Source organism: Lepidochelys kempii, chromosome 2 (genome assembly GCF_965140285.1).
Source record: "Lepidochelys kempii isolate rLepKem1 chromosome 2, rLepKem1.hap1, whole genome shotgun sequence".
NCBI lineage: Eukaryota > Metazoa > Chordata > Testudines > Cheloniidae > Lepidochelys > Lepidochelys kempii.
Window position 1 is genome coordinate 21763754 of NC_136381.1, and position 26808 is coordinate 21790561.

General features: G+C 44.0%; 1 protein-coding gene across 4 annotated transcripts in view; it reads left to right on the plus strand.

The window, feature by feature from the left end:
- The first annotated feature begins 22018 nt into the window (after positions 1–22018).
- Positions 22019–26808, plus strand: part of TMEM65 (transmembrane protein 65) — a 54473-nt gene continuing 49683 nt past the window's right edge. For 2 of the 4 annotated variants that reach the window (XR_012157089.2, XR_012157090.2), the window contains exon 1: positions 22019–23360. Coding sequence is in view for 2 of the 4 variants with exons in the window: in XM_073330167.2 (XP_073186268.2) it covers positions 23003–23360 (358 nt within the window). In the remaining 2 variants the exon portion in view is untranslated. The remainder of the gene's footprint in view (positions 23361–26808) is intronic. The other 2 variants (XM_073330167.2, XM_073330169.2) reach the window with 2 other exon arrangements.

The following is a 26808-nucleotide window of genomic DNA, read 5'->3' on the forward strand; positions in this document are numbered from 1 at the left end:
CTTACACATAATGCTATGTGTAACTACTTTCCTATTAATATTTATTGTTGTTTTCACTATTATTATTTATTAGTTTGTATAGCACCCAAAGGCTCCAATTAAGATCAAGGCCTTTTTGTGCTGGGCACTGGACAAATATGCAATAAAAGACAGTACATGTACCAATTTGCTTACAGTTTGATGTCCTGATTCTGCAATTAACTTCTCAATGGCAGATCTCTGGGCCTGCTCAGAGCTCATTGCAAGATTGGGGTTTAAATTAGGGTTGCCAGTTTTGGTTGGGCATATTCCTGGAAGTTTTATCACATGACAATCTTTAATTAAAGATTAATCTTTAATTCCTGCAAGATCCAGGGTTGCAACCCTAGTTTAAATAGATCGTGTACAAGATGCAAGGAGGAGTGAAGAACACAACATGGGGTGAAATGGCAGGACAGTGCTCATGGAAATAGAAACACAAAGTTGCTTAAGGCTTCAGTGATGCTCTATAGCTAATGTGCTATATCTCATTCAAACTGTTCGGTTTAGGAAGCTTGGCATATTGCTGTTTCTGGGAAGAGTGGATGATGATCAATTAACGTGCAGATGCTACAGCCACTTATCCCAGTATCCTGTTTCAGTGTATCGACTACATTTCATTATTAATACTATAGCCAAACTAATGGTGTGTATCCTGCTTTACCATTCAGGTTACCCCATTATGATGCATTATGTTATAACACACTCTGCAATATAGGAAGATCTGAGGAAATGTTGTACACATCAGCAGGTCTGACAACCTGTAACTGAATCTTAATTCTGTGATTGTTTCAGAATCGTAGGTGGAGAAACCACAGGCCCAGGCAGGCTCATTCCACTCTTCGCACACAATATGTTTCAGTGCTCTGTACTCTTATTTATAAGCTTTCCCTCATGAAGAGAAGTGATTAGTCTTTAGCCTTCATGCAGCCGGGCATAAGTTGATCAGCTGGAGGCTGTGACAGATTTCCCTTTGGGTACAGAACTGAATGGTTAGGTATATTATAGAGATTTTATGCCATCCTCAAAGTATCCGGCATTAGCCATTATGAGAGGAAGGGATCTGAGGATGTTGTTAATGGGAAAATGTTGCTGTTCCAGGATGACTGTCCCTGTACTCTCAGAACAGTTTCAGTTAATTATTTCCATTCAGTGAAAACAACTGGCCATTTTCTTTTTAAGGGCCAAATGCTTAATCCCTGCCCAGAACCCTAATAGATAGGATTCCTTCCCATATGGCCAGCTGTGGAGCACCATGCAGAGCCGCTCTATGGTTGCCATGGAAGCCTCAGGACTGCAGCAGCGTCTCTGGCCCCAGATTTTGGCCAGAGGTTCTACATAGTTGTTGACCCTCTCTCATCACCCATCCCCGAACCCCTCCGCATTGGCCCAGAGGAAAGTCACCATATTGCACTGCTTTGCTGCCGGTGGTTGGTGGAGTCTCCCTATGTGTGCTGCCCACAACTTGGGCAGCAGAACCATGGCAGTTTTGGTGTATTAGGGCCCTTCCCTCTACAGAAGGGGATGGTGCAGAATATCTCCTCACATATTATCTAGTTGGATGTTGTAGCAAGTGAAGAAAATATAATTTACATTATGCTGGTACACAACATAAATTCATCACTAAGGGCCTGATCCAAAATCCATTGATGCCAATGGAGAGACTCCCATTGACTTCAGTGGGAGTTAGATCATGCCCTAAACCATACACACGTCTACTCTTATCCTCTGGAAATTGATGGTACTGTTTCTTTTAATTAAATGTGGCCTGTCGGACACCTGTAGTAGTACAAGATCTACGCCAGCCTATAACTGATGCTGCAATAGCTCCAATAAGCCTCATGATAGGGTTTTTTTTTCCTAGTAGCACTCATAATATGTGATAGAGGCGGTTGAAAAACAAGTAAAAAAATGACTTAAAAATTGGATTTTCAATATATATATATTTTTAAATAAATTAATCAAACCAGCAATCAAATTGGTTTCAAATGATAACCTCTCTATGAAAATCTTCATTGGGAAAAAGATTTTTTGGGGGAGTGGTGGTGGTTGAAATTAAAATTTGTAAAATTCATCAAAAGGCAGAAGAAGACATGGCCCCTGTCACAGTTCAGGGCAACGGCACCTTTAGTTCCCCTCAGTGGTTCAAAAAGGGGTCCCATATCAGTCTTCCAGCTCCCCAGCTGTTGGGTCTATTAGGTAGAGACATGCACCTATCTCTGTTCTGACTGGGTTATTTCCAGGCTGCACCGGTCTCTGCCTTCATTGTGTTATCTCTCACAAAGACAGTCTGCCTAAAGAGACCCGCTTGCTTTCTCTTCAGATACTGATCACAGACTGATTGCTACAGGTATAAGTTACCACACAGCCCTTTCTAAGCAAGCCTCCTTTATTATAAGGTAAAAATCATTACAGAGAAAACATGGGAAAAAAAAATAAAAGAACCTACGCACATGCTAATAAGTTCACCAGAGTCCATCCCAACTCTAATATGAATTCTGGCAAGAGATGTCCTTTAACACACACCCCTCACACCCCCAAAGGGATTCCTTGTGGTTACAAGTTCACCATAGCTTCAGTTCAGAACAAGCACCCAGTCTTATGAGGCCTCAGTAGGCCAAGTTCTGCCAATCTTCTCCTAAGGATTGGGGCCCTCTGTGGACCAGGGGTCCTGCCCATTTGCTGGATCAGGAAGAAGGCCCTGAGTCAGCTTAAAAGCAGGTTTTTTATCCAAAAGTCCTTTCTTTGTCTGTTGGTCTCTGGAGAATCCAGTTTGATCTAGAATATGCATATATCCCCAGGGAGTGACTTCATAAGGGTTAATAAAGGAGGAAATGCATTAGCATCACCCCTCCCTACTAGTGAAGGCACATACAATGCCACAATGCCACATACACAATTGCATTTTTAATACAATGTACCCCAAAAACATTGAATAAGGTTTAATTTCAATAATAACCTCTAGTTCAATAAAGTTTAACTTAAAACTTTATTAAATTATCTTAATCCCATAAGGTTTGTTCTGGATATTGTCAGTCCATCACAGTCCCTACCCCAAAGGGCTCATAATTTAAAAAAACCTGAAAGGGAAGCTGGTAGTGATTGTGGGAATAAGATAGGTAGTAGAAAACAGGGCTATAGTATGGAGTTTGGATACCCTGTGGTATGGACATTCTTTGGGGTACCTGACCTTAGAAAAAATTGCATGGTTTCTATGGATTAACTGGCCTATTCCATGTTTATTCTATCCACCTGCTGCTGCTTTTCTGAGAGCATTTCATCATTGTAGCACTTTGGTTTTGCAAAACATAGATTAAAAATAGAAAGCATCTCAAATGGAATAATTTTCTTCTTGCCTCAGTAAGTAACATCTGTAGGAATTATGAGTGCACTAATCAAGAAAAGATTCATAGATTTGTGCGTGTGTGCATGCTTGCATATCAAAAATATTGCAACTCTAAATGACAGATTAGTTTCCTGGAACACACAAAATAAAAATAGCCAATCCCCAAAGCCTTTGTTACAGGAGGACCATCTCCATTTCAGATAGATTATTTCATTCTTGCGCTATATTTCTGGAATAATTCAAAAATGTGGGCATCCCTCTGACTGACAAACTAGAATGCCTAAATGTAATTAACTCTTGAGTTCTGGGAGTCATGTTTTTTGTTTTTGTTTTTAAATACCGCAATTAGCACAACGCACCAAATCTTGACTCTTCCTACATCAGGTATTGTGCATTGGATTAATGTATTGTAGCTACTTTGGGCAAGATTCTCAGCTGGTATAAAATGTTGTCATGCCATTGATTTCAGCAGAACTACACACCAGCCAAGGATCTGACTTTATTTATTTTGTACTAATAGTTTCTGTTTAGTCATCACACATGGATGGCTTTGTATTTTTGGCCAATGTTGATACAGAATTTAAATATTTCTGCTCTAACATGACAAAATCAAGTCACAACATGCTCAAAATTGCCAGAATCTCTTCTTAATTTAAAATTTTCAACCACCAAGGGAAGATTTAGAAAACAGCCTTTACTTAAAAAGAAAAGGAGTACTTGTGGCACCTTAGAGACTAACAAATTTATTTGAGCTTAAGCATCCGATGAAGTGAGCTGTAGCTCACGAGAGCTTATGCTCAGATAACTTAGTTAGTCTCTAAGGTGCCACAAGTACGCCTTTTCTTTTTGCGAATACAGACTAACACAGCTGCTACTCTGAAACCAGCCTTTACTTAGTAGGCTTTCTTCTGCTGCAGAAGAGTGCATTTTAGCTGCAAAAAACACTAAGAGCTCACCTTAACTTGTTTTCCCATTAAAGAGTTGAAATTCCATTTTGCTAATAATATGGCACAGCTGTCTGATCTATGATAAACAGTGAGTATTCAAATAATTTCAGATACAAGCTATTGCTAGACATTTTCACCTTGGGTGAAACCCAGGCTTCATTCACGGAAGTTTTGCCATTGATTTCATTGGGACTAACATGTAATGCAGGCCTTCTATTTCTATGGAGTTTAGATAAGACAGTGACCAGCATCCTAGAAATACTTAAGCTACATATATATATATATATATATATATATTTGTTTAACGTATGCTGATTTCTTCAGCCATGGTAATTCTGAGCCTTCATGGCTTTATGTGGTTGCTAGAAATGTCATTGTTTGGTCAGAAAACTGGAGACTCTTCTTCAATCTACCTGTTCAAGCTCTCATCAAACATCACTTATTTCAATTAGCCTTCCATCACTGACCTTGGGCCCTACTCCAGCCACTGTGCCAAATCTTAACATCTTTTATAAATAAGGGAACCAACAAACCTATATGTAGCAATAATCATACTTCATGTTGTTGACGTTATCCTCATAATTCTATCCTCTTTCCCACACCCTTTGTTTATTGCCATTCCTTACTGTGTTATTTTTAATTTAGACTGCAAACTCCTTAGGGAATGGACTAGTCATTTTATTTGACTATTAAGTTGTATGCACACAAAGGGTGATCAGTCTAGCTGTTGTAAGAGTTGGTGGAATAGGAAAGTGATAGGTCATTTTATACCCGGAGTGAATAAAGTACCAGAGAATAATTTGTAAAGAATGTTTCTGCACTGGACTCCAGGGGTTAAACTAGATTGGCCTAATAATGATTAATTTTTTCCATCTCTCATTCCTACCCTAACTTTGGTAAAATAATGGCAAAATTCCCAGTGTCTTCAATAGAACCAGGATTTTACCTTTTGTTTCTACAAGATTCTTAGGTGCTATATTTAGCATATGGAAAGTGTGTATTCTTTCCCTCTCTTTTTTAAGTTTAATACTTTTATTTGAATTTGGAGTAAATTCGTTTCATAGAAAACATTCAGTACTCTTAGAATCTCAACATTTATACAAGGTTAAGTGTAGCATATTGAATGCTACTTTCCAGTATTAAATAATTGTTCCATAGCTACTCAGATTTATACCCATAGTGATATATATGATTTAAATACTTAAAGACTGAGATTTCTATGTCCAGTTCATAAATATTGTTACACGGGAGGATCAACTTCTTAATGACAAAAAGTACCCTAAATTTGCTGTGCATTTTTACTCACCATCCACATTTCACCCCAGAGCTGGCTGCATTTCAGTGGTAGGTAAATCACCATTTAATATTCTAGAGAGAAAATAATTTTGCAAAATGTCTGCCCTTTATGCTTTGGAAAGGAAATATAGATACCATGCTTAAGAGAGCCTTATTCAGTGGAATGATGCAGAGATAGTGATAGTAAACTCTTCAGGGCATGACTTAAATGCATTAACTTAACTTTATGTTTAACAAGTTTGGGTCCCATTCCAGTTGGTGCTGATCTTCCTGAACTCCCACTGAGTTCAACAGGAACTGAAGGTGGTAGAATTTCACAGGAAGCACTCAGAACCTTCAGTCCTTTATTTTCCCCATTGCAGATTTCTGCAACGCTTGCTCCTTGTAATGGCAAAGACAGGTAGATTCTCACATTAAAACAGAATCAAGGGGAGCACTTCACTACTATGCTATTTGTTTTTAATTTCTTCTCCAAACCCTCCTGTTTTTCCGCAACATTTAATCAGAACCCCAAGCACAACCACCTCCTCACCTCTCTGTCCCTTTCACTGTATCGTTCTGCCACTGAATAAGGCTGTTAAGCTCCTCGTGGAATATGTTTTCCTCTACAAATTGTTGTATTACCAGAGAGGCTGGCTGGGGCAGGGACCATGTCATTTTCTAAATGCCAACAGTGCCACCATACGTGTCTGTATACCTAGATCCCATTGAAAATGATAAAGTAAGAAAGCAACATGAACAATTAGCAAACAGAGAGAAAATTCTCTCCTGAGCCATTAGCTGCTTTTCACAATCCTGTTCTATCTTCACCCAATATGATTTGAAGATATTAGACTCAATCTACTGCCATCCATTTTAGGAAGTTGTGGAAGCCAGCAGCTTAATTCAGTTTTTAAGGCTTATTCATTTTATTAAAGGACAACTTTGATAGGACGCTGCTGTATTACTGGACGTGAATAATCTCCTTTTTCACCCACCTTTGATGCACTTTACGAGGAAGCATGTTCTAGAGGTTAAATTAGAAAACAAGGGATGAAATCCTGACTCTATGAAGTCAATGGGAGTTTTGCTATTGGCTTCAATGGGGCCAGAATTTCATTATAGGTATTAAAAGATGGGTCTCCATCTAATTTGCTTCCACTAATTTGCTGTGTGATTCTGAGGAAGTCACTTAATTACGCTACTGGGTAAACATGAGTGTGACACTCTATACCTCGGGGGAGCACCCTGTAACCTCCATATTAATCATTTATATATAATTGTGATATTTCATATAAAGCATGCCATGTAAGCCATAGACGCCATCTTTATGAGTTGCCGGGGGGTGCTCGACCCCCCCACTCTGCCCCAGGCCCCTCCCCGACTTCACCCCTTCCCCCAAACCCTTCTCCCTGCTCCTTCTCTTCCTGCCCCTGCTCCACCCTCCCCCCACTCTGCCCCCTGGCCCGGCTCCTCTCCCTCCCTCCCAACACCTCCTGCATGCCACTGAACAGCTTATCTGTGGTGGGTGGCAGGCACTGGGAGGGAGGGGGAAGAGCTGATTGGGGGGCTGCCAGTGGATGCTGAGCACCCTCTATTTTTTTTTCGGTGGGTGCTCCAGCCTCAGAGAACCCATGGAGTTGGCTCCTATGATATAAGGAAAGGTTATGATCTGCTGAAAGCCATTGCTTTATCTAACTATGTATATTATTAGTGCATATCAAGTTTTGAGATTGTGTTGTATGGTTGTCACTAAAATATGTTGTGAGTTAGGGAATCACCCAGATATTAGATCCCCAGAGACAACAAGAAGGGAGGTAACCAGCATCTGAGCAGGTGTTGAGCAACCATCAACAGCCATTGTCCAGCAAGGGAGTTACAATTCAATGACTCACTTGCACAAGGCCACACTAGGGGAATTGCTCAGCCTTGCCTGGTCACTCAGCAATGCCCACCAGACATGCCTGGACTTGTGTTCTCCAAGCACATGAAATGAGAATATAAAATAAAGGACAGAGGCTGCATGGTTTGTCCTTTCTCCTCTCCCACCTATACTAAAGACAACAAGAATACTGGAGCTGAGGAGACTGGTCCCCAGGCTAACAGGGACAGCCTGTGTATGAAAGACTGTAACCAACCCGCAGTATCCAGTAGGGTGAGAAAAAATTGCTTAATCTAGCTATTCCTAGTCTAATAAAATTGAAACGTTAGACTGCATGCTTATCTTTTATTTTCTTTTGGTAACTACTCTGACTTTTTGCCTATCACTTATAAAAATTTAAAATCAATCTTTTGTAATCAGTAAACATTATTCTAATGTTTATCCTTACCAGTGAGTTTGACTGAAGGGCTTGATAAATCGTCTCAGGTTACAAAGGCTGGTGTATGTCCGCTATCCATTGATGACGTGGTGAACCAATTAATAAACTTGCATTTGCTCAAGAAAGGGTTTTGCGAAGTGCTAGACAATCTAATCCTGAGGTATAAGGCTAGGAGCTGGTGGCGGGGGAGGGAGTTTGGCTGGTGCCTTTCGCTGTGTGGTTTGTGAGTGGCTCTGGGAGCATTCATGCAAACTAGCTGGGTGTGGGGCTCCACATGTAGGTGTACTGAGTGGCAAGAGCACCTGGTGGGGTTTGCTACTTGTCACCAGTAAGGCATTATGAGAGACACCCTAGATTCGTGAGTGAAGGTGGCACAGCCGTCTCACAGTGCCAGAGTGTACCCCAGGGATCCCGTCACAATGGGAATCCAATTTTGAAATTTGGGAGCTTAAATCCTTCCTTTGGGTGCTCAAACCACCATTTACAAGGGTTGCCTAAAAGGGCATTTAGTTTCCCAAATGCTTTGTAAGTGCTCAGCTACAGGATTTAGGCAGACGACTTTGAAAATTGAGTCCCATCTGAACGGGAAATAGGTAGCAAAAAAATTAACTCCTGGAGTTGACTATGAAGAGAAGATGGGAAACGGAAAGCTGTTGTTTTCTGAATGCCATGATTATATTTATGACAGTTATTTTCAGTGATTTAATATAGTTAAGGCTTCCTGTTTGGGAAAATTATTTGTGTCTATATTGGTGGAACTCCTCAAAATACTTGAGCTGCCAGTGGTACACTGCTCCTCAATCTGAAATGGACAGGCAAGTGTGTGGAAGCTGCATGACAGATATTAGGAGAATGGATTTAATTGGCCATATATGATTTCTGTTTGGAAACCAGGAGGAGTATGCCCCCATCTGTCCTCAGTCAGTGGATCTGATAGTCCACAGCAAATGTTAGTTCATTTTCCTCCCCCTTTCCCCTCACCCCTGCCAGGTGTCATCTCACAATAGATGATCATGTGGAGACTAGGATAAAACCGCAATTTAATTTTCACATATGACCAGAGACAGGACTTGAATTTAAGTGATAAACTAGTGCATTAACTAACCCCCAATGCCATATCAAGAATTAAAACCAAATGATCAGCATTTTAGTAGAACATTCCTGATTTCTGATAAGGATCCAAAAAGCACTTGGCAACAAAGGTCCAACATTAAATTAATTCCAAGACCAGGAAATTTACAGGAAAGCAAGCTTGAATCTACCACACAGTGCAAAAATTAGGCTTCTTAATCTCAGTTACTGTCTCAATAGGCATAAAAGAAGAAGTCACTTTCAACATATTGAGATAATTACTCTTCTGTGCTCAAAGCCACGAACGTTTGAAGACTGTTATGGGTAAGGATGCATGTCACAAACTTTCACAGGAAAATCATTGCCAGTAGGTTTCACTCCTCCTCCTTATCTTCCCTCCTCCATAATCAGCTAAAATAACATGAAATGTCAAGTGGAACACCAAGACTAATTCAAGGGTAAATTGTTCCCAAAATGTTTATAGAAGCATAAAAAGTTAAATTTGTTTTATTGTGTGAATTTTCATATCATGCAACGACAACTATTGTGGCAGATTCCATCCAGTTATTGTGAGTGATCTTAGTGTGATCCAAACATACTCAAAGAGCTAGTCTGGGACCCAAAGTACTTATATATTCAGATGGACAGTCAATACAGTATTGCCACAAAATCTACAAGTTGGCTAAAAAAAGCCCACAAAACAAGGAAGGTAGATTCCTTCTGTAATATGTAGTTATGAGCAGGGTTCTGTGTCTGTCACGGAGATCGCGGAAGTCATGGATTCTGTGACTTTCCGTGACCTCTGTGACTTCTGCAGGGGCCAATGTGGCTGACCCCAGGGCCTTCCAAGCAGCTGCCTCTGGGGCCAGCTGCTCAGGTGGCCCCGGGGACAGCCACACCAGCCCCTGCTCTGGTGGCCCCAGGCACCAGTCCCCAGCTGGCTGGCTGGAGCAGCCGCAGTCCACTGGCGCTGGCAGCTGTCCCCGGGGCCAGCTGCTCAGGTGGCCCCGGGGACAGCCACACCAGCCCCTGCTCTGGTGGCCCCAGGCACCAGTCCCCAGCTGGCTGGCTGGAGCAGCCGCAGTCCACTGGCCCTGGCAGCTGTCCCCGGCTGGCCCCAGGCCCACTTCCCAGCAGTGCCCCCCCGGACGTCCCCCCAGCTGCGTCCCCCACCCTCCAAGATTTAATCACAGGTATTTTTAGTAAAAGTCATGGACAGATCACAGGCCATGAATTTTTGTTTATTGCCCGTGACCTGTCCATGACTTTTACTAAAAATACCTGTGACTAAATAATAGCATTAGTTGTGAGATATGAATTGTGGCAGTATAAAGAGACAAAGGAAGTGGTTAGGTGGTCCAGTTGGTGGAAAGAGTGCAAAAATGTAACCTGAAGTGGAGTTCTATAGGGTCCTGAAGCTGAGGATGAGAAATCTCAACTTAATACAATGGACAGAAAAGAGATGTAAATAGGGGAGACACATAATCACACTGGTGAGAAGCTTTTTTCACAGCTGCATTCTGGATGGGCTGGAAGGTGGCAAGGTGAGAGGTAGAGAAGCCAGAGAGGAGAGGATTGCAGTAGTCAACACAAGAAATGACTAAGGCAAGGGCTACCATGCTAGCTGTAGGCATGGAAAGGAAAGGATGAATTCTGGAGACACCTTGGAGATAAATACAACAGTATTTGGCAACAGTCTGGATTTGTGTGTGTGTGCATAAGGAAGGCAGACTGGGGAAAGAAAAGAATAAACAAACGACATCCAATTTGGAAAGCCTAGGTGGTGAGAAAGGTAGTGGCATCATTGACAGCGATTGGGAAAGGGGGCAGATGGGAAGTCTTGAAAGGAAAGATAAGGAGTTCATCTTCTATCATATTGAGTTTCAGCTTGTGGTTGGTCATCCAGAGTGAAGTATGAGAAAGTTAGCCAGTGAAAGAATTGTGTAGACTGTCAGTGGGAGAACCGTGTCTTTGTGCATGGGCTGAAAAGTTTCTATGCCTCTTATATGTGGATTGATGGATCTATAAATCTGGAGCAGATAAAATTAGGATAAAATAAACATGAGAAACAAAAGTGCATGTCAGTAAATATTATATGAAATGTATTGCTGCAACGTGTCACTGAGTCCAAGAACTTAGCAGGATACAGAGAAGAACTAAACATTTATATTGATAATGTTCCATTAAATAAAATAAAAATTGAGGGATATAAATCCTCATGCTTCAGGGCATAAGCCAACTATTAGTGACCTAGGGTTAAGAAGAAATTTCCCCTGTGAACAATTTGTTCCATAATCATATCTTTCTTGGAAGCAATCTGGTATTGGTCATTGTCGGCGATAGAACTAGGTGGACCACTATTCTGATTTGGTATGGCAATTCCTATGTGGCTTGGGAAATGAAATGATTGATGGTTTCTCATGTTTACAATTCCATCTTGGAAATGATGCAAATATTAAATTAAAAAATATATAATAATTCCAAAATCAGCTTAACAGCAATGTTCCTTGTCTTGAATGATTGCTGTGCGTGAAACACACAAAACATAAAAATTCTGCATTCAGAACGAACATAGATGGATGTAACATAGATGCATTTGAACATGGATGTAACATAGGTGCATTCTAAATAAATGATTCTTCATCTTTGTATTTATCCATCTAGTCATGAACAAAATCCCACAGAGCTCACTGTATCCAACTTTGTTAATTCTTTAGCTGCAGTAGAATGAGGATATCTGTGCACAGAAAGCTCTTACCCTCTGTGAAACAATGTAGACTAAAGATCATTTCTTCCACAGATGTTAGGACTGTTGTGGTCTACAAATCATGATCATGACTATACAGAAATAATTAAATGGAAATTCTTGATTGACAGCAACACATGTTCTTTCTCTCCAGAATACTGATGAATAAAACCACCCTCATCTTTACTGTAGACAAAACAAATAACAGGCAAAAACAGATTCCAGTATGTTGGAGGTTTGAAGAAGGGGACTTAGGTATTTTCTAGGTATTTTCATTAATTTTCTGCCTCTATCATATGGGAAAAAAGGTATTTTCCAAATATTTTGCCAGGCATAGACATGATGGCAGGAGGCATTATGTAGTGTGTTGCACTCACTTATTTGTGTCTTTTATAAGGCACAATTTGTTTTGTAGAGCATGGCTTATTGGGAGGATAGACATGTTTTTAAACACTCTGATATTCTTTATGTGTTAAAAAACAACCTTCCAGAAGCAGTGACTATATGGCTTATCTTGCCCATGCCTCCCATATGTCTATGAAAGAGTTTGATTTTGTATATCGTATAATAAAATGGAAACTAAAATTTCACTCTGAGAGTGGAATTCACCTCTATGTGTAAGGCTCTCCAAAGCATTTAAGTCTTTAGGCTGCACTGGGAAGATCTGCCGGCTGGGTAGGAGTTAACATGCACACATTGTGTAAAGAGTTGTCACTTTGGATGGGCTATCACCAGCAGGAGAGTGAATTTGTGTGGGGGGGTGGAGGGTGAGAAAACCTGGATTTGTGCTGGAAATGGCCCACCTGATGATCACTTTAGATAAGCTATTACCAGCAGGACAGTGGGGTGGGAGGAGGTATTGGTTCATATTCTCTGTGTATATATAAAGTCTGCTGCAGTTTCCACGATATGCATCCAATGAAGTGAGCTGTAGCTCACGAAAGCTTATGCTCTAATAAATTGGTTAGTCTCTAAGGTGCCACAAGTACTCCTTTTCTTTTTGCGAATACAGACTAACACGGCTGTTACTCTGAAACCTGTTGCCTCAGGAACTGTCCCCACAGTGGCCCTGCCTAGGCTGGTGAGAAAGGTCACATTGGGTTTGGACAACAGGCAGAATGGAGAGGGGCTTAAGATCTGCGTTTTCATGGCTCCAGTATTCCAGACGATAGGTAGATTTCGCCTCCATAGTTTCCCCATGCGCCACCTGCACAGAGAAATTCTATCCAGGTAGAGTGAATTTCTTTTTCAGTCAGAATGGTGCCAACCACATTAACCTGTTTTCCTATTAAATAAGATTTATAGTCATTAAAATATATATCGAATGAGATGTGTACAACATCAGTATTCAATCTATCAAATTATATTAATAGAAAAAATTCCTACTCTTAAATACAGTCTATATGCTAGTATTAAAAATAAAGTGAATGGGAGCCTTTTGAAATCTACCATCTATCGGAAACATAATGCAGTATACTTGACTTACTCCTTATAGTGCAAAGGTGGCGGCATTTAGTGCAGTAAACACAGGCCAGAAGCAATGAGCTCCAGTAGCAAAATCCTGGTCCTGCTGAAGTAAAGAGCAAAACTCCCATTGAATACGGTGGGAACATGATTTCATGCCTAAGTTCTAACAACAGCTCTTACAGGTCTGGTGTACAATGGAGAAATTTCCTCCCAAATTCTAACTGGTTTTAAAACTAGGTCAGCTAAACAGATTTAAAAACTGGTGGGAGCTGAAGTGTAGATCAGGCTCCCCTGTTTTTACTGATTTTTGTTCAAAACCACCCTAAGCAAGTTTTGAATTAGGTTCAGGCTGCCTGGACCCTGACCTATTCTATGGCTCCAACCAGTTTCAAAATTCCTTTAGCTGAACTGATTTTGAAACTGGTTAGAGAAAGTGTGTGTGTGCATTAGGAAAAGGAGGACTTGTGGCACCTTAGAGACTAACCAATTTATCTGAGCATAAGCTTTCGTGAGCTACAGCTCACTTCATCGGATGCATACTGTGGAAAGTGTAGCAGATCTTTTATACACACAAAGCATGAAAAAATACCTCCCCCCACCCCACTCTCCTGCTGGCAATAGCTTATCTAAAGTGACCACTCTCCTTACAATGTGTATGATAATCAAGGTGGGCCATTTCCAGCACAAATCTAGGGTTGAACAAGAACGTCTGGCGGGGGGGAGGGGGGGAATTAGGAAAAAACAAGGGGAAATAGGTTACCTTGCATAATGACTTAGCCACTCCCAGTCTCTATTCAAGCCTAAGTTAATTGTAGCTAATTTGCAAATGAATTCCAATTCAACAGTTTCTCGCTGGAGTCTGGATTTGAAGTTTTTTTGTTGAAGAATTGCAACTTTCATGTCTGTAATCGCGTGACCAGAGAGATTGAAGTGTTCTCCGACTGGTTTATGAATGTTATAATTCTTGACATCTGATTTGTGTCCATTTATTCTTTTACGTAGAGACTGTCCAGTATGACCAATGTACAAGGCAGAGGGGCATTGCTGACACATGATGGCATATATCACATTGGTGGATGTACAGGTGAATGAACCTCTGATAGTGTGGCTGATGTTATTAGGCCCTGTGATGGTGTCCCCTGAATAGATAGATATGTAGGCACAGTTGGCAACGGGCTTTGTTGCAAGGATAGGTTCCTGGGTTAGTGGTTCTGTTGTGTGGTATGTGGTTGCTGGTGAGTATTTGCTTCAGGTTGGGGGGCTGTCTGTAGGCAAGGACTGGCCTGTCTCCCAGGATTTGTGAGAGTGTTGGGTCATCCTTCAGGATAGGTTGTAGATCCTTAATAATGCGTTGGAGGGGTTTTAGTTGGGGGCTGAAGGTGACGGCTAGTGGCGTTCTGTTATTTTCTTTGTTAGGCCTGTCCTGTAGTAGGTGACGTCTGGGAACTCTTCTGGCTCTATCAATCTGTTTCTTCACTTCCGCAGGTGGGTATTGTAGTTGTAAGAATGCTTGATAGAGATCTTGTAGGTGTTTGTCTCTGTCTGAGGGGTTGGAGCAAATGCGGTTGTATCGCAGAGCTTGGCTGTAGACGATGGATCGTGTGGTGTGGTCTGGGTGAAAGCTGGAGGCATGTAGGTAGGAATAGCGGTCAGTAGGTTTCCGGTATAGGGTGGTGTTTATGTGACCATCGTTTATTAGCACTGTAGTGTCCAGGAAGTGGATCTCTTGTGTGGACTGGACCAGGCTGAGGTTGATGGTGGGATGGAAATTGTTGAAATCATGGTGGAATTCCTCAAGGGCTTCTTTTCCATGGGTCCAGATGATGAAGATGTCATCAATATAGTGCAAGTAGAGTAGGGGAGTTAGGGGACGAGAGCTGAGGAAGCATTGTTCTAAGTCAGCTGTGGGGCCATGCGGGTACCCATAGTGTGTGCATTGTGTGTGTGGCAGGGTGTGGGAGCTGCTAAACTTCCTCACTCTCTCAATATTTTCCCTCGGACAAGTCCTCTGGCAAGCTGCTCTGCATTGCCTGGCTCCAGCTTCCTGCCTCCGACCTGGCCAGGGGGTGGGGAGAGGAGATTGTGGGGGGAGGTGTGGAGCTTCCCCCGGGACTGCCGTGCTCTTGCGCTGCAGTTTGAGGAGGAGCAATGCCCTTCATGTCCTCAACTCTGCCCATGGGCTCAGGGTTTCTGCCCCACAGGGAGCACCAGGGCTCAGGGCTCCAGGCTTCAGCCCTGCGGGGGGCACTGGGGATCAGGGCTTCAGCCCCGCACCCCCCAGCTTCAGTCCTGCGGGGGGGATTGGGGCTTCAGCCATGGGGCCCCGCGGCCCCCTTGAAAGGGCTCTGGGGGTCCGTGGACCCTGGTTGAGAACTGCTGATCTAGATGAGTTGGTGAACCCCCTGGAAGACCTCTGCATACCCGCCCCTCTGAGAGCTGCGTGCATGCCCCTGGTTGAGAACCACTGAGCTAGAGAGACTTTCAGAGATGTCAGTAACACAAAGGTCTTTCTGTACCCAGTGAAGCATAGGAAGGAAGTTACAGCTGAAGTGGAGGAGGGACAGGCTGAGATCTGTTAATTCTAGAAAAGTGAAAGTCTGTCATAGTAAGAAGGAAAATAAAAGTAGCTGACGGCCAAAATGAAAACTATAAATGTCTATGGGCCTGGTCTAGTTCCAATTGACTGGAATGGTGTTGGGCCAAATCCCCATGTGAGAAGCTGTCATAAACATAAAGGGAAGGGTAAACCCCTTTGAAATCCTTCCTGGCCAGGGGAAAGCTCCTCTCACCTGTAAAGGGTTAAGAAGCTAAAGGTAACCTCGCTGGCACCTGACCAAAATGACCAATGAGGAGACAAGATACTTTCAAAAGCTGGGAGGAGGGAGAGAAACAAAGGGTCTGTGTGTCTGTCTATATGCTGGTCTTTGTCGGGGATAGACCAGGAATGGAGTCTTAGAACTTTTAGTAAATAATCTAGCTAGGTATGTGTTAGATTATGATTTCTTTAAATGGCTGAGAAAAGAATTGTGCTGAATAGAATAACTATTTCTGTCTGTGTATCTTTTTTGTAACTTAAGGTTTTGCCTAGAGGGGTTCTCTATGTTTTTGAATCTAATTACCCTGTAAGATATCTACCATCCTGATTTTACAGGGGGGATTTCTTCATTTCTATTTACTTCTATTTTTTATTAAAAGTCTTCTTGTAAGAAACTGAATGCTTTTTCATTGTTCTTAGATCCAAGGGTTTGGGTCTGTGGTCACCTATGCAAATTGGTGAGGCTTTTTATCCAACATTTCCCAGGAAAGGAGGGGTGCAAGTGTTGGGAGGATTGTTCATTGTTCTTAAGATCCAAGGGTCTGGGTCTGTAGTCACCTAGGGAAATTGGTGAGGCTTTTTACCAAACCTTGTCCAGGAAGTGGGGTGCAAGGGTTTGGGAAGTATTTTGGGGGGAAGGACGCGTCCAAACAGCTCTTCCCCAGTAACCAGTATTAGTTTGGTGGTGGTAGCGGCCAGTCCAAGGACAACGGGTGGAATATTTTGTACCTTGGGGAAGTTTTGACCTAAGCTGGTAAAGATAAGCTTAGGAGGTTTTTCATGCAGGTCCCCACATCTGTACTCTAGAGTTCAGAGTGGGGGAGGAACCTTGACAGAAGCTTACAAGCAAAACTAGATGATCTAGAATTCCTGGAAAAGAAGAGGACCATGAGATAATAGGCAATATTAACACTTGGTGGAAAAACAAAAATCATTATAATACCTGGTTGTAAATTCTACAGGAAGGACAGATTATGGCTGTTCTTAATCTTGGTAAAAGTGGTCAGATTTAAATGTTGCAGGTTGGAGACAAGACTTTTGCAGAACAGGGGCCCTAACTGCTGTTATATAAACTTAAACTGGTTGATATATGGCATCATGCAAGAGGTACCTGAATGTGTTACATTTGGATTTGAGTAAGTTGTTTTTGTGGTTCAGGGTGTTCTGAAAACAGATTTTTATGGTACTAGATAACACAGGTGCTGGCTTCCTCCTTTCTCCAGGGGTGCTCAAGCCCCACTCAGCCACAGGCCCCACCCCACCCTGCCCCAGCTGCGCCCCTACCACCTTCCCCAAGTGCGCCCCATCCCCGCTTCTCCCCCTCTGCCTAGCGCTTCCTGGATGCTGTGGAACAGGTGATTGCGGTGGGTGGGAGACGCTGGAAGGGAGAGGGAGGAGTTGATTGGTAGGGCCGTTGGCAGGTGGGAGGCGTTGGGGGGTGGTGGTGGGGAGCTGGCTGCCAGTGAGTGCTAAGCACCCACTAATTTTTTTCAGTGGGTGCTCCAGCCCTGGTGATGCCTATGCTGGATAATCTTTACATATTTTTAAATAAAATGCAAACAATCTGGAGGCTATTATTAATTCATTATAACTGTCCAATTGAATGTTTAATCCTTTTCTGACTCTTGGGTGGGCTTGGTGAGTTCTGCAGCATGGTTTGGGGAGTTTATGGTGGAGAGGCTTCATAACCCTTGCACTGCCCTCTGGTGGCATTCTCCACAGCAGCATAGAGAAAAGTTAGAGGCTAGAGATGAGTATGAGCAGTGTGGCCAGTGAATTCAGGATTCACTGACGGAAACCCATATTTAGCAGCCTGAAAAGGCTACATAGAACAGTGGCTCTCAACCTTTCCAGACTACTGTACCCCTTTCAGGAGTCTGATTTTGTTTGCGTACCCCCAAGTTTCACCTCACTTAGAAACTACTTGCTTACAAAATCAGACATAAAAATACAAAAGTGTCACAACACACTATTACTGAAAAATTTCTTACTTTCTCCTTTTTACCATACACTTATAAAATAAATAATTTGGCATATAAATAGTGTACTTACATTTCGGTGTATAATACATAGAGCAGTATAAACAAGCCTTGTACGATATTTTAGTTAGTACTGACTTTTCTAGTGCTTTTTGTGTAGTCTGTTGTAAAACTAGGCAAATACTAGATGAACTGATGTACCCCCTGGAAGACCTCTGTGTATCCCCAGGGTACGCGTACCCCTGGTTGAGAGCCCCTGACGTAGAACACTGGCAATGTTCCACTTCATCTTTGAATTGAAGAGGAAGATTTCATCTCCTCCAATCCCAGCCGCCAGCACTGGTCTCCTGTGTAAAGGCTGTTGACTCCAGTTTGTAAATTGGACTGGATTTTGCCCATTGGTTGGGGAAGAGGTAAAGCAGGGGAGGAGCTTTGGGGGGAAGAGGCTGGGCAGGGGAGGTTCCAGTGCTCCTGCTGGAGTGTCTGGTTTTTGAATATTACCAAGTTGGCAACCCTGTCTGAGAATTTACCTTTGTAGCAAGCTCACAGATCCTGCTGGAGTCTCAAAGATTAATCAGAGTTACTATACATCATGTGATGAATCTGGTTAAAAATAAAGTCTGATTAATCAAAATGTCTGCTTGCCAGAGGCTTCAGTTACACTTTCTCTTTAAATAAAAGTAATAGCAATGAAAGATAGAGAAGGCCTGTTATATCATTTGGCCCATTCCTTGCCAGTGCAGAATAGTTGCCTTCAATGTTTTTATACTAAATTTATCCTATGCAGTTTTGTATGGAACCACCGCTATTCCCTTGAGAGACTCCACAATTTACTATACTTTCTGACTTTGACCTGTAGCTTGATATTCAGCAGAAGATTTTTCTTTTCTTAATGTTATTATAACATAACTAGTTTAATCCCCTTGACCTCTCTTTTGTCTCCTGGTGTGGTGTTTATATATCTCAACTACCTTTAGGCTGTTATGTCTATCTCCTTAAGATCCCAATCCTGCAATGAGTTCCACCATTGAACCTCCATTGATTTCACTGTGGTGACGCACAGGGATCTGCCTGTGTGTGGCTCTTTCCAGGATCAGGGCCTTAGATTGTGAGCACCTTCCTATGAGAACAATCACTTCTTGAATGTTTGGAAAGCCCCGACCACATTTGAGCTCTGTCACACCACACCCAACCATCATAAATAATAATTGCAGGAAAGCTTGAGCAATAATGTAAGTTTTGCAACACACTGAAAAAAGGACTGCGCCCAAAATCTAATCAATCTTCTCTGGTAGGTCATTCTGTAGTCAAGTGCTCTTTATGGAGCATTCTTTATCTCTGGCTCTCAAGTCTCCCCTCATAATGGTCACTTCTCCAAAGATGTCACAGTTGGCTGAGTAAATCCTTCTAGTTCTCTGGTACTCTGTTGCCCTCAAAATTCTCAGTTTCTTTACAAATTAAAGCTATAAAGATGCCTACAAGAAGAAACAAAGGGCCAGGAGTTAGGGCTCCTAGGTTTGTTTGGTTCTCCCATAGATGCCAAAGGAAAAAAAATGGTGGGTGCTCAGCACCCTCTGGAATCCCCCCATTAGCACTTCCCCCCACCCCTGCCAGCGCCTCCTGCCTACCGGGGAACAGCTGTCCCACGGCATGCAGGAGGACCTGGGTGGGGCATGCTCGGGGGCGGGGTGGGCGGTGCCCTGGGGGAAGGGGAGGAGTGGGGGTGGAAAGAGGTGAGACAGAGTGGGGCATTGGGGGAAGGGGTGGAGTGGGGCAGAGCCTGAGGTGGAGCCAAGGGGGAGCAGCCCCCCGGCACATTAGCAGGTTGGCGCCTATGGGTTCTCCCACTGACAAATCCTGTGACTTCAGCCTCCCCCTGTCTGTTTCCTTATCTCTAAAATGGGGACAGTACTTGTCTCACAAGGGTGACATGATTTAGGACCCCATCCTACAATTAAATCCATGTGGGTGGATCCCTGCACCTCCATATTCAGTGGGGCTCCTTCTAGGCACAGGGGTCTGCCTGCAAGAACTCATTGTAGAATCAGGACCTTAATTAGCACAGCCAGTTCGTAAATGTTCTCATGAAAATGAGAAATGATAAAAGATGGGGGAAATTGTCAAGATTCTTCTTCAAAAGTTCTTAGGATTTTGCAAAAAAAACCCCACCCAAGATGAAACTTTTAAATTTTTTAACAACTATTTTTTTTTATTTTTCAGCTGAATTTTTTCAAGTTTTCACTTTCTTGGCAACCCCTATTTTCCCTTCCCACTTCAGAAAAAATTTCATAATAGGGACACTTCCTATGGAAACTTCTGTTTTGGTGAAAAAGCTATTTTTGGCTGAGAAACATTTTTGAATAAAAAAAACGTTTACCAGCTTTATTAATTAGTTAATATTAATAAAGATCTCTATATGTGTAAAATATTGATATCAGCATAACTCACCAGATAGTTATGTTTTTAATAAGGCACCACAGATACTAAAAATATGCCCAGGCTGTCATCAAAAGCTTAACTTTTCTGTACAAGGAATAAGAGCAGGGAGAATAGATTAAAGAACAGTGACATTTTTCTTGAGTTTCAGAAATGAGATAGTGCTCCAAAACCAGTTGGCTGCCTGATAAAAACATGTTTAACTAGACATACAAGCCAACACCCATCTTCTTCTGTTGTTTCCCTTAGTAGGCTGAAAATTACAAGCAGTGCATCATTTATTATATATGCACCGTAGAAGAAACCCCACTTATTGTGACCTCTTTGTCACAGAACTTGATATTAATCCTCTGCAGCTGTTGGACAGCTGCTGCATTTACAGTCACGTGCTTCTAACTTCTCCTCAGAATGGATGGAGAGAGAAGTGGCCTGGGCACTCTCCCCAGAAAAGTAGCAGACACTATGCTGCACTATCTGGACTTGCTTCCACCTTCCAGAAGTCTTTGTTATTCTTTCAATTAAAAGAACCAGCAACAATATAAAGAACTTTATAAATAAACCCCTTGTAGCAGAAGCACTTGAGATCCTGAACAGTTAAAATGTAAAAACCAATAATTGCAATGTGTCTTTTTTTTTTTTTAAAGCAAGTAAACAAATGGGTTGCCACCTGTCAGGGCCTGGACACTCCTGACTATGAATTTAGGCCTGACACTTTCTTTGCACATAAATTAATTTCCAGTACAATAAAAATATCAGATTGCATGTTAGTGTATTTAAAAAGCTTCCCAATTCCTTTAAAACTTTGGCACATAATTGTCCTAGAGTGTTCTGATGAAAAAGATTGCACTTTAGGATCATACTGGATAGTTAGTACTCATTTAAAAAAAATACGAATACATTTTTATTGCAAAACCTAATTAGAAATCTGAAATCTTTGCATTTATAAAAAAGAACAACTGTCTTTTAATTTAAAAACAATTCCCCTGCAGTGATTGCAATCCAAATGTTGCAGCATTGTCCTGTTGCATGGGGGGAGGGAGGCGGAAGAGAAGAGAAAAGGGATGAAGAAACCGAAGTGAAACACAGTTTGTTTTCCACTGCCTAAATGATAGGGTATTGATTTGCTGATGTTTGTAACGTTTTGATTATGTAAATCGCTATATCAATGTTAAGCTATTACTTATCAAATTTATTAGTAATAACAGGAAATAGTTCCCCCCCCAAAAAAAATCTGATTTGAATCTGCCAGTTTTAGTTACAACGATGACACACTTCTGAGATGATTCAAGCTTGCCCAGGAGCATGGGTTTTGGAAGATCAGAAACCACGTGCCTAAACCTGGCACACCGTCTCTGTGTAATCTACAGAAAACAGAGAGGACAGCTCTCTGAGGTTCACTGCCTGAAACTAGTTGTCCAGACTCCGTCCGCCGAGGGAGAGAGCGGTACCCCATGAACATGATGTGCAAGTAAACAGCATCTTAACCCAGCCCTCTGAGAGAGCACGCATGCAGCCCTCAGAGCACGTGCCAGGTCACACAGGTCCCTCCCCTCCACTGTGCGACAGCCCCACCCACTAAAACCAGACGCGAGCTCGCCCATCGTCCCGGGGGAAGGGAGCGGGGCGGCGGGGCTGACTCCCGCGGGACACACTGACACGGGATAACGGCCCCAGGTCGCACGAAGAAGCCCGAGGCGGGTCAGACGCTGGCTGTGTTCTATTTCCCGGACCCCGGCGCCGTGTAAACGCCGGCCAAGCTCGCCGCGCCCAAACAAAGCCCCGCTCCCACTGAGTCCAGCCTCGCTGCTGAGACGCGCCCGGGCTGCCCAGCGCTTGAGCGCCGCAGCGGCTCGCTCCCCTGGCACCAGCGGGCCGGGGAAGCCCCACGGGCAGCGCCCAGGCCACCGAGTGGTGGAGCCGGGCACGAACCCGCTCCTCGGCCGGGGTTGACCCAAGGGAGCACTGGGACCGGAGGGGAGCCCGCCCAGGCGGAGAGCCCGGGGGCGGGGGCGCTGCTGAGCACGGCGGGAGGAGCCTCCCCGGGCTGCCCCTGAGGCTGAGCGCCCCCACCCACGCGCCTCGGAGCAAGGCGTGGGGCCCGGGCCGGGGCCGGGGCCGGGCCGGGCGCTCGCCACTCGGCTAGGGGCGGGCCCCCGGTCTCTCTCCCGCCGTCGCTCAGGCATCGGCCGGGCGCCTGCGCGGAGCCGCCCCCTCGGCTGTCCGCGGGCGCCGCCGGTGGTTGCCGCGCCTGTGCGGCGCGGCCGGGGTGTTCCCTCCCAGCCGGGCCGGGGGAGAGCGCTGCTGCCAGGAGCCTCCATGGGGCGGCGCAGGGCGCTGTGACTGGCTCGCCCTTCCCCAGCCCGGAGCCCAGCCGCAGGAGGCGGCTGCAGAGAGGCCGAGCGGAGCCCCCCCGGCGCGTCCCCCTCCCTAGTCTCGGCCACCGGCGCACGAAGGAGCCGAGCCCGGCCGCGGCTGCTCGTTTCCCGGCTCCCGGGCTCCGCCCTGGATGGTGCCCGGCCCTGCCGCGCGCGGGGCTCCCGGGCCGGGATCGTAGCTCCCTAGCGCCGCTCCCTGCCTGCTGATGTCGGCGTGGCTGAGCCGGGCGGCGCTGCGGCTGGGGCGGCCGGGGGGCCCCGCCACCGCCGCCCCTTTCTGCCTGGGCTCCTTACGGCCCCCCCCCCGCTGCTGCCGCCGCCGCCTGGCCACCCTGCGCGGCGGGTCCGAGGGGCTGCGCCTGCCCCCGGCCTCGTCCTCCCCGGCCTCGGGGCTGGCGCCCCCCGGCCGCCCGCGGGCGCTGGGCACCCACCCCAAGAAGGAGCCGATCGAGGCGCTGAACACGGCGCAGGGCGCCCGCGACTTCATCTACAGCCTGCACTCCACCGAGCGGAGCTGCCTGCTGCGGGAGCTGCACCGCTTCGAGTCCATCGCCATCGCGCAAGGTGAGCGGCCGGCGGGGGCCAGCGCCGCCCTGCCCTGCCCGCGCCGGGGCCCAGCCTGGCATCGCCGCGCCCTGGCAGCGACCCTTCCTCCAGCTGGGAGCGTGTCCTGTTCCCCCCGGCGCTGGGGGAGACGCCGACGCGCAGCCCTCCGCTAAAGTCCTCCTGTGCACGGCCTGTGCCCCGTCCTGCACCTGGTTCCCCAGCTGCATTAGCTACTGGGGGGCCAGGCTGCCACCGCAGCCGCTAACGCTTTGTAACACCTTGCCCCCAAAGTAAGTGACATGGAAAGGGTTCCTCATCGCCTGCTCCCCCAGCCAGGTGTCCTGAGCAGCCGGGCTGGTGTGGCTGTGTCGCGTACTTCAGAGTACCTTTGATGAGCTGAGCTGGGCTGTGCAGTGAAGTGAGATGCTGCACGGGGCCCCGGGTTACTCACGGAAAGTTTTCCATTAAAAAAAAAAGTAGGAATAACATGCCTAGTGTAATGGTTCCTCTCTTGCCTATCTCTGTTCATTGAAAAGTAAAACCTATTTTGGTAGAGGAAGGTGTGTTTGAAGGGCTTTAGGACCAGGAAGGAGAGAATCTCCAGAAGGTATTAGGAAGCAGAAGAGTAGAGCAGAGGAGGTAAAACGAGTAGACGATCTGTGAATGACTTGAAAACATCCAGCATCAAACTGGGGAACGGTATAGCGAAATAAAGATGAAAGTGTGCTGTATGCTGACCAATTAAATTAATACTAGCTTCAGGTTGTTGGTAAAGAGGGACAGGGAGAAAAAGCAAACTCTTTACCATATTAGATAAAAACCTTAATGAAAATAGAAGCAGAAAACAAAGTGTTAAAACTAGGGCTTGCTATTTCATTCTAGACTAAATTGTCTATTTTGAGCTTTTTAAATTACTGTGGAATTTAGAGATTTGGCATGTGCGATTTTAGGGAGGCTTCTCAGAACTCCAGGAAAAGAGATGGAAGTAAAATGACAGCGAAATGGAGAAAAGGAATAAAATGATTCTAAGGAATCCTTTTCACACTCTAACTACTCAACTTGTATGAGTTTTCTGGATGTTGGTATGATTTATTGATTCAATGATGTATTCAGGTCCGACTTAATAAGAATTCAGCCTTTTCTCCCTCCTATGCATTAGGGCCAATAGAAGCCTTAAAAAGCAATAGAGTAAGTAGGAGACTCATGTAAAATGTGACTTCAAAAAATATACTAATGAGATAGATAGATATAAAGGTAAATTTGTCTTTATTGTGCAGTATCAGTGCATAGGGACTGTGTCCTCTGCCTTCAACACCCGTAGCTTGGCAATTCTTGGGCAGCGTAACGTTTGTGTATGTCAAAGTGTTAAGCAGCAGTTCATAAGCTTCCAAAGATGCCATGCAGGTGGCCAATTTTTAAAATTTTCACCTAGCTTTGGTCTCAAAACTTGATGTAACACAAACAAACAAAAAATCTATTAAGCCGAGTACTGAATTTGAAATTCTGACTCTTACAATTTAACTATTAGGTACCATCATTTTTTATTACAAATATTCAAGATTCTGTAACATATTAAAGAAATCAACTCATATTTGAGGTAGGCCTCTGTGTGTCTTCAGTAGTACTGTCGTATATGTCCTTGGAAAGGGCACTTTTATGGCCTGTAGATGTACAGTGCAAGTCTCGAGGAAACATTGCAGTAAATGGAAAACAGCTACAACATTTCAGCCCTAGAAGCTCTGTTTCACTGAAGAAATAATGTGCCTTTCTTATCTTTGTTGTGTAAATGAATGCTATACTATTCTGTGATAGAAGGCAAGGGACATTTTAAAAGATTACTATGTGAATATCTCTTGAGAAAATTCAAGCTTTTGTGGCGCTTTACTGCTAGCTTTTGGCAAAGCAATACATGAGGTGTGAATAGTTGTATTCTTTAGCATAGTTGCCAAAGCAAGTTATTCAATGATAAAATAGGACAAGAAGAAATGTGATTTTTTTTTTTTATTTCAACATAAGGTTTGAGGATTGATACAGAGATAAACAGATTGCATTAAGTAGTTTGCTAAACTACTGCTAGTTGCATTATGATAGCCTTCCTCTATAACTACATTTCTATAAAAAGAAAAGGAGTACTTGTGGCACCTTAGAGACTAACCAATTTAAATTGGTTAGTCTCTAAGGTGCCACAAGTACTCCTTTTCTTTTTGCGAATACAGACTAACACGGCTGTTACTCTGAAACCTACATTTCTATAAAATCCATAGTCTGCATACCTGTTAACTGAGTATTTAGAAGACTAAACAGGAAAAAAACAGGCCATATTAATCTTTATTGTATTTGAATGATGACTTCTGTCATCATCTGTAAAGTTACCAGGGGCATCTCTCTCATACTCTTGGCACTCATGAAAATTAGTTAATAGCATAATTAACATGAACAGAAGACTCAGCAGGAACCTCACATACTTAAATAAATGGACCACATAATATAGATAAAATAGCCATTCCATCCTCGGTAAACGTTACTCCTCAAATAACATTTGTCTCCAAAAATCCCTCTAAAAATTTTTGGAGACTCCTGTGCTGGTCAGCATATCCAGACTATTTCTAGTTGGGTGTGTGTTTGTTTGTGTATTCCAGAGGAAAGGGTCCCTCATCTAGAATGCCCTGCCAATTTAGTGAGAGGGATCTCTGGCTGGAGTGTCTCCACAGGTCTCGACTTCAACAGTGTGTCATGTAGAGAGAGGCAGTCTAAGTCCTTGAGTCATTTAGGGATTTGTATATCTACAAATTGTACCTTCAACTCCACCTGGAAATCTGCAGGCAGCCAGGACAGATCTGGGAGCACTGAAACAATAATCTCATAATAGGATGCTCTACTTGCTGAGTGGGTTGCCACATTAATGTTAGCTTCCCAGTGGATTTAAAATGCAGCTCCAAGTAGAATGTAGTCCAGTCTTGATGTGACAGAAGTAAGAATTATTGTTACAAGGTCAGCATTTGAAAGAGAATGATGTAACGTGGGAGAAAGGGTTCAAGTGATCTTAGCTACTTGTTGAAAGGTTACTGGGGATAATTGAGAATCCAACCTGATTCCACATCGAGAAGATATCCTCAAAGGGTATGTCTGCACAGCAAAGAAAATCCCATGGCTGGTTCGTGTCAGCTGAATCCGGCTCAGGCTGTGGGGCTGTTTCATTGCTGTGTAGAATTGTGAGCTCGGGCTGAAACCCAGGCTGTAGGACCCTGTGGGGTGGGAGGTTCACAGAGTTTGGGTTCCAGACAGAGCCCAGAAGTCTGCACAGTAATGAAGCAGCCTGATAGCCTGAGCCCCACAACCCCGAGATGGCTGGCATGGGCCAGCCTTGGGTTTTCCTTTGCTGTGTAGACATACCCTTAGAGGATATCTTCTCCATGTGGGAGACCGTATATACCCTTTGAGGAACATATATTGTCACCACATCTTC